Source organism: Chlamydotis macqueenii, chromosome 11 (genome assembly GCF_036417535.1).
Source record: "Chlamydotis macqueenii isolate bChlMac1 chromosome 11, bChlMac1.mat, whole genome shotgun sequence".
Classification (NCBI taxonomy): domain Eukaryota; kingdom Metazoa; phylum Chordata; class Aves; order Otidiformes; family Otididae; genus Chlamydotis; species Chlamydotis macqueenii.
In genome coordinates this window covers 2,552,583-2,563,429 of record NC_141566.1, presented here as the reverse complement: position 1 = coordinate 2,563,429, position 10,847 = coordinate 2,552,583, and the positions used below count along the sequence as shown (strand labels likewise).

The window sequence follows — 10,847 nt, the reverse complement described above, 5'->3', positions numbered from 1 at the left end:
GGATCAACGGATAGAGGAGATGGCAGCAGGCTTGGAGGTCCTGCCTTAAAAACAAGCCATCTGAGGAATTACCCAAAAAAACGGCCAAAATTCAGCCTCTGCCCCAGTGCTCTCATGAGTCGGCTCCAAAAGCCACCCATCCGAAAGCAAATATTTGGCTCCATCCTGCTGGACTCCAGGGCAGGGGAGGGACAGCGAGGTAATTTCCTAATTGCCTTCAGCCTCCCCCAAAAAAAGTCCTGTCTCCGGCTTTAATGGGTTCAATTGGCTGAAATAGGATATGCTGGGAAAGTTCAGGCCCCGAGAAGTCACGTTCTTTCTCGAAATGATCGATCGAACGTGCTCAGCAGCCAAGAAAAAAAAAAACAACCCAGCTGCGTTCAGGCAACCTGGCTGCAGAGCATCAACGCCACGCAAAAACCTGCTCCAGTAAACAACTCGTCTGACACGGCACGATTAAAAATGTATTAAAAAACAACAAAAAAAGGTTCATTCCTTAGTACAATAGACGCTAAGTCTTGTCTCTAACGCTATGGTTAAGAGCTACGCTTGCCTTGCCGTTGGGTGAGCATTGGGAAGTATGTTACAGAAAGAGGAGAAAATTTGGAGGTAGGAAACCTCCTTCCAAAGCCAAGTTTTGCAGAAAACGGGAGGGACTTTGTGTGTCTGTCCTCTCCCAGGAGCGGGGCTGCCGATCAGCAGTGCCGGTGTTTTGGCCAACAGAGCCGCGGTAGGAAGAGGAGACGCAGGGGCACGGCCAGCGTCCGTCCTTGGCAGGAGCGCTAAGGGCATTGCAATGTTTGCAAAAAAATAAAACAACAAAACACCCCCATCACCCTTCCCCGAAAGAGGTTGTGCAGGATGAGCCCGGCCATAACCTGGCTGTTGTCAGGACTAAAGTCCGCGGAGCCGCCGTGCCAAGCTGATAAAGCGCCCGGATCGATGCGCACCCCCCCCCTCCAGCCACGGGGACGGTCACCCCCCAGCTTCTCCCAGGGCTCAGCCCCAAAACCCGCTCGGAGCCGCCAGCTCCATCCGTCCCCGTGTCTGCTCTCCTTCCTTGGCCTCTCAAAAAGAAGGGAAATCAACGGCTGGATTTCGGTTCGTTCCTTGCCAGTGGAGCCCCTCTACGGTGCCAGCTCCGTCCCCGGCCGGCGTTACGCTGAGGACGCTGGAGGAGTATTGAATGAGCATTTGTCAATCCCAAAGGTGACGAGGGCGGCTGGGATTTAAACAAAAGCGCCCAAAAGAGCCGCCCGAGTGCAGGTTTTTGCCTCGGTGAAGGAGCCAGGGCTTTCAAAGTCACTCCAAGTTTTCTGCTTCCAGCTGGATAAGGAGAAGCAAACTCTGCCAGAATCGAAATTATTGACGCTAAGATAACCAAGGTAACTCCCAAACAAAACCAGAGGCACGTGAAGCCGGGTAACAGCTCGCAGTGAAGGATGGAGGGACGGCGAGGGTCGCAGCTGGATCCGTCCCATTCCAGAGGATTTGGCCTAAGACTCCCGAGATGCTGAACCAGAGCCAGTACAGATGAGACCCTCAGCACTAAACCAGACCACAAATCCCTCAGCACCAATGTACCGATGCCAAAAGAGACCCTCCATCGCTGCGCAAAACGCTCCTGCGGCACCGTCACGCAAGGAACGGCCTTGCCCAGCCGCAGGCCACCTCCCTCTCCCGGCTCCTCCGGACCAGGCAGCTCAGCCCCAAGGGTTACGAAGCCCCTTGACTGCTGGGGTGGCCAAACTGGTGGCCCCAAACCACCACGATGGTGGGAGGCAGAGCCAAAAGGTCTGGAAACCGGGGGTCCCCAAACCCCACGGTACCAGAGCAGACCTGCAAAAGCCCTCCAGCTTTGCTAGCAATCAGGCTGTGCCCTCCCACAGCTCCCACATCATGCTAGGAAACCTCAACCCCAGCCAAGGAGCAGCCAGAATTTTTCAAATTTAAACTCTACAACTTCGAAATATGTATTTCCCCGGCCGCAGGACCCCAGGGCAGGGCACAATGAAGCAGCTCTCGCAGGTGGTTCCAGCTTTGTTTCACAACTTGAAAAAAAAAAAAAACAACAAAAAAAAAAACACAAACCCACCTCTGAGCTGTGAATCACGGCGACTCCCAGCTGCCGCAGCCCTGCCGACCTTCCCGTCGCCGGCGCAGCCCCGAAAAGCTGAACGCGCAACCACCCCCCCAGCCCTTCTGGCTCGGCTGTCCCGCTCCGTCCCTCAGCCAGGGAGAGAGGAGTTAAACCCAGCGCCTCACTCTGTAGCAGCCAAAAAATAAAATAAAATAAAATAAAATAAAATAAAAAGAAGAAAAGACAACAACTTGTCTTTGAACACCCTCAAGCTAAAGATTTAGAAAGGCGGCCCCAGCCAAGCCCCGACCTGGGCGCTGCTGGGACATGTCCCGCGCTTGCCATACGCTTACATAAGGCCGTGCACGCCTGTGGCTCTCCAAACACCTCCGGCACGGAGCACAACGGCTCCCTCCCCGCTCCCTTCCACCCCCTTCCCATCCCAAGGGACTCAACCCGCTCCCCCGGGCCCTCGCTGGCTCCCAAAACCAGGCAGGCCCGGAGCGCTGGGCTCCGATCTTCCTCTCCTGGAGCACGGGAGCGGGGCAGGAATCGCAGCCCGGAATTCACAGAGGAGGGAAAAGGTTGGGGTTGTTTTTTTTTTAATTAGAAAAGTGAGTAAAAGGTAGTTTTTGCTGTGAATGCTGCCTCCCGTTCAGCCCTCGCCCACCCAGAGGAGGACACGGACGTGCTGGGCCAGGACGAGCGGTTCCTGATGGGAAGAAACGGGAGGGGGTTCAGGATGAAGCTTTTTGCCACAGACCTATTTGGCCCCACAGCACCGGGCTACAACAGGCTGAAAGGACGTTTCGGAGACCAGCGCAATTGTTCCCTGTTTATTGACGCTCGGATGGCCACAATCCCACCTCTCACACACTATGAGTCTGCAAAAACTCTTGCAAGCTGCCCGGTTCTCGAGGGGCAAACCGCAGCAGCGTTCAGCCAACCCCCCAATCCTCCCCTGTATTGTTGACAGACTACGCCAACCTTCGCCCTTCCCGTTCCCATCTGTGTTTGCAGACGAGGTGACCTTTCTGTCGCTGTTGCTCAAGCGTACCCTTCCCCGCTGCAGAATTTGCCCTCCTCTTGGCCAAGGGCAGGATCTCAACTGGACAAAGATGCTGAGAGTGGTTTTGGGGGAGGCTGGTACCAGATATTTGTCTGGGATAGGATGAGGGGTGGATTCCTTCAACCAAACTCAGGTGGCCCATGAATGTACCTCGTCACTCCAAATCTCCTAGAGGGTAGACAGAATCATAGAATGGTTTGGGTTGGAAGGGACCCTCAAGGGTCATCCAGTCCAAACCCCCCTGCAAGGAGCAGGGACATCTCCAACCAGATCAGGTTGCTCAGAGCCCCGTCCAACCTGGCCTGGAATGTTTCCAGGGATGGGGCATCCACCGCCTCTCTGGGCAACCTGAGCCAGGTTCCAGACAACAAGAGCAGTGGGCAAAGACCAAAATTCAGGAGAGGATGAACGTGGGTACCACCATACCTCCTGGGAAGAGAGCTGGTCTGATGCCACCGTGGCGTTAAGCACCCATTGCACCCAATGCCCGCTCCTCCTGGGGCAAAGACCTTCGCAGGCGGGCAGAGCACTTAAGGCAAGTGGAAATCTATGGAAATTTGGGATTTGAGCCACAAATCGCCTCAGGAACCTGAGAAGCTCCAGCTCTGGAGCAAGGGCAGCATGGTTTGGCTCCCACCGATGCACGGGTGCATGCACACCCTGCCTTCCGACTCCTAAACCAAGCACGGGGTCAACGGTGCCGTAGCGGACGGTACGACACGGGCAATGAAGGGCAATAACACGGCAAAGCGTAGCGAAGAAAGAGACAAACGGCCATCTGGTTTATATCGTCATAAACAGACACGGCACGAGACACCAGTTCATTTTCCAGCTCACACGGGGACAGAAGGGCTACAAGACCACAAGACCTCATAACGCATTAGCCAACGCGGAGTAAAAACAGGGCCGGAGGGGCATGCGGGATCCTCAGCCTATGTACACAGCTCCCACCGCCGCCCGCGGGAGGGGTCCTCCACCAAAACCAGGTCTCCGGTGCTACAAACCCCCACGCTCGCCTGGGGACCGAGGGACGACGCCCACGTTGCATGTCTCTCTTTCGGCTTCTCTTTTTTTTTATTTTTTTAATGGCAGGTGAATAAACTGAAAATCCAACGAGGGATGGCTTTGCAGCCAGGATAAACGCAAGCTTTGTTTCTCACAATCTCCCAGGAAAAGGTACCCCGGTCCCAGCCGCCACCTCACTGGCACGGGGACGCAGCGGGGCAGGAGGACGTCCCTCGCCCCGTGCCACGCTCACTAGTGACGCCCGGCGATGAGGAACTTCCATGCGAGCTGGGTACCCACGGGCTGTGCTGTTTTCTTGAGCTCTCTCCCTTTCCTCGTCCCGGGGACGGCACTGACCCTGCACGGCACGGGCTACGAGATAAACGCTGCCAGGGCTTTGAAACCCTTTGGAAACACCGGCCTTCCCCTGCCAACACCGACACGTGCTTATTGCTGCATCGTACACCCAAAAATGAGCGGTGGCACCCCGTGCCACGAGCCAGCTGCATCCCTGGGTGCAGGGAATCGGCCTCACGGCACGGAGTGGAGCCATGACGCGCGCGGCTCCGTCCCAGGCCGGCGTGCCTCGACGCCTCGGAAGCGCCCGTCTTGCTGGCTTGCCCACGGTTTTCGCCTCGCAGAGCCAGGCGCTACGGGCTGTGCTGGGAGCTGCCCCTCTCTTTTACACCTCAAAGACCCCCATCACCGGCCACTGGGCAAGGAAACGGAGGCGGAAAGCGGCCAAGGGACCTGCTGGTGTCGTCCTCGCGTTTTTAAGGCATATTTTGCACGAAAAGGCTGCTCCCGCGCGGCTCCGTTCAACGAGGGCGGCAGGACCGGGCCCGGCCGAGCTCCCCATCGTCCCAGCTGCGGCTCCTGGGGTGCGTGGGAGAGCAGCGGAAAAGGAGGAGAGAAGGAGATGAAAGCGGGACTGGCCGAGCATTTATTTGGTTTGCGTGTCGGATTAAAGCGGCGTTTCCTCCTTCAAGATCCGCTGGCTCCAAACCAGCCTCCAGCGCTGGACAGGGAGGGGGCTGTCGCTCGGACTGGACACCCGAGGGAGGCCGGAGGAGAAGGACGGGCAGCTCCATCTGGGGCCTGCTTTAAAAAGGCATTTATTAGCTGTAAACCTCTGTCGTGACAAATAGAAAACCGGGGAGAGGAGTGGGAGATCGATCAAGTTTGGATCCTGGTGAGAGTTCTCCTTAGAAAAATGGTTAGAGGGAAAAAAAAAAAAAAAAAAGAAAAGGTGGCTTTGAAATCAAAATTGTCCCAAAAAAAGAGTGTTTCTGCTAGTTAAAAGCCTTTAACTAGAAGAACTTTTTGTGTTTCGTTGTTTTTTTTTTTCCTTTACAAACGTAGTGCATCTGAGATCACGGAGAATTACGGTCCGTCTAGAAAAGGGCCTGTGCTTGGGCTACGGAGAGGCTGCTGGTGGCGAGGGTGTCGGTGAGCGGAGGCCTTACATGTGCGCTTCGGAGGCGGGACAGCCCGGCAGCAGCTCCCCGTTCACCACCGCCTCCGAGACCAGCATCTTGTCTTTGCCGGAATCCAGGCGCTGCTTCTTCAGCATCTTCTGATGGACCAGCGGGACGACGGAGAGCACCAAGCCGCCAATGATGGGAGGGACTCCGGCGAAATAAAAGGCTGCGTCGTAATTCCCGAAATAATCATTGAGGTATCCTGAAAGAGAAGAACAAGGGTGGTTATAGCCACGTCAGTCTAATGGCCGTTCCTCTGCAGGTTGCCTCCATCTGGAAGCCCTGCTTTGCTTACGGATGTTCTATCTACATGGGCATGTCAACAGAAAAATACTGGTTGCCAGTTACAAATCCCTTAAAAACCAATGAGGTTCCACACTTGTTAGTTTGGCAAGTTCGAAGATGTCCCTGCTCCTTGCAGGCGGGTTGGACTAGATGACCTTTGAAGGTCCCTTCCAACCCAAACCGTTCTTTGATTCTATGATTCTGACGGAGCCAGGCATCCTCGTTGCCAGTTATCGGCGCTGGAAAACCTCTCAGAGTTTCCTCCTGTGTAGACACTTGCCTGGGGATTATGACCATGAAACGAGCCCCTTCACCCAGCCCCACCTTCCTTCACGAGGGTGTTAAACTGCATTTCACTGCCAGAAACAGAAGGATCAGAGGTGCTTACACAGCTTTAGCTTAGCGGTTGCTGCTGCAGACGTTCTTCCGCTCAAGGGCCAGCTTTGGCAAAGCACTCACTGTTAAGGAGGTCGTGGTTATTACCGTGCTTAAACACATGCCCAAGTCTTGGGAAGACAGAGGCTTGGGTGTCTCCATCTCTAACTTTGATTCAACAATCCAGGGGCAGAACTTACCAATTGTAACCAGCCTCCAGATATCTAAGACAACTTCTAGAAAACTCTAATATCTGCCAATTTTTAGCTCAAACAGAAATCAGTTCATGTGATCTTGGGTCGCTCTCACTATTTCCCCACTGGTAATCTTTCATCAGCTCAGAGAAAGGCCCTGAGATGCTACAGGATGCAGCATGGAGTGACGCTACACCCATATTTCCACGCCCATGGGACAAGCCAGAAAATTCAAAACCATACGGCTGGTCTCACATCAAAATATCACCACGGGTGAAAGCTGCTACAAGCGTCTGCGCCCTCCCAACAGCTGGGTCCGGGTCCAGCACCACAGCGATACCAACCTGCTATCGGCGTACCCGCGGTCATGGGCACAGCCATCAGCCCCATGAGGTATCCTATGGCCTGGGACGCCTGCATGGGCCCCACCAGCTCGAAGGCGATGGGGGCCATGATGGTGGTGAAGAAGCCGTCGCAAAGGCCGAGGAAGAGGCAGATGACAATGACGCCCTCAAATCCTTGGCACTGGGGGATCATCATGCACAGGATGCCCAACAGCATGAAGGACGCAACCTGGGGAGACGAAAGTGGGCATGTCACTGGGGTGCAGCACGAGTGGGGACGGGTAGCAGGAAGTGTCACAAAGATGACACTGAACAGGTCAACGACATCACCCCCTCCTCTGGACCCAGCAATGCCATCCATCCACTGCTCTCGTCTCAGAGAGGCCCTTAAGAATAACCTTTTAAGAAGCCTTAGGAGGGATTATCTGCTGGATTAGCTGCTAGATTTCAGCAGTTTGCTTTTCAAAAACCACAAAAAGGTGAGAGGAAACTCTTCCCAGCAGTTTGGGAAGGGCTGGGACCACGGAGTTTGGTTGCTGAATGGACACCAAGACCTCAGGTCAGGTGTGTAACTTCTCTGTCCACCTCTCTATAATAAATTTTCTTCCCTAAGAGCAGACAAGGGAGTTAGGTAACGGTCAGTAAGGGATTTGCGATCTGTTGACAGTTCTTAAGCAGAGCGTTGGCGCTGATGTAGACATGCCATCCCCTGACCCACAGTCGTTAGCCAGCAGCTACGCGGTGGGTCAGACACAACGTACCTGCAGGTAAATCTTCTTCAGCCCGGGAATGCAGTCGCCAATGCGGCCTGAAACCAAGCGCCCCAGCCCCGACATGGCTCCGAGGCAAACCAGGAGGATCCAGTCCTTTTTGGTTTCTTGAAATCGCTTCTCCACATATTTTACCTAGGATGGAGGGAAGGATGCAAGGACATGACCCCTCAGTAAGCGAATCCCTCTCATATCCCAGAAAGGGACAAGACTTCCCACAGAGGGCTCATGGCTTTGGGAGTGGGTGCATGACCCTGATGTCCGCACCATGCTGATCTGCACACACCACCTCCGTCCACCACAAACCCAACAGCCCCCTCCTCTCCCACTACCGACGCTTGTCCTCTGGAGCCACAGGATGTGACCGCTCTGCCCACCCTGGTGCAGAGGACTCACAGGAGCATTAAATAGCTGTCTCCTTCCATCACGATTCCTGTTTACAGGGCATGCCTGCAGAAGATTTATAGCTTGGAGGCTTTTGGTGGCTCTGTCCCTACTGCCCATCTCCATCTTCCTATCTCCTTCCCACCTCCACAGAGGAGCCCTTTCGCTCTGGGCAAAGGGACCTCCCTCCTCTCCCAGTCCCAGCCAAGGCTCTCACCAGGTTCATGTAGGGTACGAGATATCCCAGGACTGCCGTAGCGATCCCAAAGGCCCAAATCCGATAGGTCTTCCTCCGGAAAACTCTCAAGTTGAAATACTTGCGTGTCTGGGACCAGCACTGCTGCCGCACGCTCCGGCTGCCCAGCTTGTCCTGCCCATCGTGCTGAGAGTCACAAGAAGGTGGCAAGATGGGCCGATAGGTCAGGGACAAGAAGACTTGGATGAGCATTAAGGCACTGAGTACTTGGAAAGTATGCGCCAGCCCAATGGCCTTCCCGATCATCTTCAGGAAGAAGGGTAGCGGCACAGAGATGAGGCAGCTGCCGCCGGCCACGATGCCGTTGGCCAAGCCAAGGCGGCGCTTGAAGTAGTGACCAAGGATGACCAGTGAGGGCTGGAAGGCGAAGGAGCTGCCACAGCCGAAGAGGATCCCATATGTGAAATAACGAACTTCCAGAGACCTAGTGGGGGGAAAAAAAATCCACGTTGAAGTTGTTACGTTACACAGAGGTAAGGATATCTTCTCCCCCATGGTCCTGCAAAACCTGGAGTCAAGACCGAGGTCTCACATACCACAGGTGCTACACAGGCAGTCTGACCTGGAGGAGCTTATTCCTCAGCCAAAGCGAGGATTATCCTCATTTCACAGCTGCCACGGTAAATCTTCAGGAAAATGAAGTCTAGCTGGGCAGTGCTTTCTGCAAAGAGAAGGCAGCAGCCAACTTGCCCTCCTTGGGAAGATGACCTAACATGAATGGTGTTCAAATTACAGCAAGTGAGATTTTCGAAGGTAGGCAGGGTGGGTTATTTTTAGCTAGAAATTCATTTTTTTTTCCACTGAAAGGCCTAATTGAAAACATTCTGCACCCCGTGTTTGAAAGCAGAAGGCACCAACCTCGCTGGTTATTAGGCACTTAGGAAAGGAACATTGCGTTTCTGCCCAGGCTCTAAGCTGGTTAATTAAGTTGTTCTTCTTTAAACTCCTCTGGGGGCTTCAATTAGATGGTTGATGGAGCTCATTTGTACCTTACATTGGTGGCTGCCCTCAAGGAGAGGGTGAAGTGGCTGCTCTACAGAACAGGTAGGAAGTCCTGAGAGCCCTTGGAAGGAGCCGTTTCCCAATTGCCAGCCCAATTTTCCCAACAGAAGCAGCTGAGAAAGGAGCCTGAAGTTAGGCGGTGCAAATAACCAGTTGTGTTTTTCTCCAGATGAAGGATTTTTTCTTCACTCCCGTGCAATACTTTCAGCTGCAAAAAATCTGCCACAAAATACTGCACGGGAGGAGAGTTTGATGGAAACGTTTGGGCAAGCGATGCCGCGTGAACGGAGTCTTTACTCCGACACTCATGTGAAATACTGAGACCTGCTCATGAAGCAAGCGAGAAGACAGCAGCCCAGATCTAACGGAGCAGTTTGAAGCTGAGAAAATGTTTACAAGCACATAATTTCTTCCATTACGCCCTCAGCCTCTTTAGTGAGCCAAGCAGAAAGCAGAACATGCTTGCTGTACCCAACGGCTCAAAGACAAATGACTGTCATGAAAGGCAATTTCCAGCTCCTCCAAAACGAAGCCACATCAGAAACCCTCTCCGCAGGAGCCAGGCGAGCAGCTGGGCTGTCTCCGACCTCCCACGCACCAGCCCTGGCCACCTCAGCTGGGTCACACCAGCTTTGGTACTGCAGCTAAGCCGATGTGTTGGATAAGTGGAGACAAATGCCACAGTTGCCATCTGCTCCCCGTTGACGCTAAGAAGCTCCTTTCAGCCATGCTTCTTCGCCAGGATTTCCCACCCCGCTCGCTGGGAATCAGCCAGCTGCTCTCTGGTGGGAAGGGCAGCATTGTCTCCCTCGGAGAACGAGGTCTCCCATGGATAATGATCTCCTGGGACAAGGAGGTCTCTCTCCAATGGCTGCCTCTCAGCTCACAACAGGAAGGGCCCTGGTTCAGCCCCGCTGGCGGAGGTCTGGGGGATTTCTCTCTGCAGGAGAAACCGGGCAGAAGTTGCAGAGGGGATGGAGAGGCAGATGAAAAGGGACTCAAAGCCCACCACAAAACACTTGACGGTGCAGAAGAGGAGTACTGGGAGGGCATTGAGGGGCACAGGAGGACAGCCCTGCTGAACCAGCCACCATCTCCCATTTCTCATGCTACAGCATCCCCCTTAAAACCGGAGGGAAGGTGAAGTCTTCACACAACTGAGATTTCTCTCTTCTTGAGGGTGCGTAAGATCGGCGGTGGCTCGAGCTGATTATGAGTGCAGGAGACACGCCAGTGCAAGAGGGAAAAGCAAGGACAAGCATGGACCCCATCCAGAAACCTTCATCCTTCCCTGGAGCTCTGCTTTTCAGCCTATTATTTTGTTTATCGTAGTGGCTTTCATACAAAACTCCCAGTATTTTGCGCGTAGGAGGCACTGAGCATGAGCACCGGCGTCCTGCTGTGCAGCCTCGGTGGCTGAGCAGGTTTTTGGATCAGCTCGGTGCAGTGCTGGGAACTGCTGCTCCTCTGTTTGGATAAAAACCCCCTCATTTTAGAGAAACTAGGAGAGAAAGGGTTGCTTAGCCTTGATCCAGCCCACCAAACCCAGGCTGCGGCTCCCTTTACAGCAGCAGCTGAGGAACAGCATCTCCCGTTGCACCA

At 54.2% G+C, this 10,847-nt stretch overlaps 1 protein-coding gene across 1 annotated transcript in view; it reads right to left on the bottom strand.

Annotated features, from left to right (window-relative positions):
• Positions 1-5,250: 5,250 nt before the first annotated feature.
• Positions 5,251-10,847, bottom strand: part of SLC16A2 (solute carrier family 16 member 2) — a 30,743-nt gene continuing 25,146 nt past the window's right edge. The window contains exons 3-6 of the mRNA XM_086756572.1: positions 8,205-8,667; positions 7,595-7,738; positions 6,834-7,062; positions 5,251-5,837 (exon numbers count right to left, since the gene is read on the bottom strand). Coding sequence (XP_086612698.1) covers positions 5,617-5,837; positions 6,834-7,062; positions 7,595-7,738; positions 8,205-8,667 — 1,057 coding nt within the window. The 3' untranslated portion in view covers positions 5,251-5,616. The remainder of the gene's footprint in view (positions 5,838-6,833; positions 7,063-7,594; positions 7,739-8,204; positions 8,668-10,847) is intronic.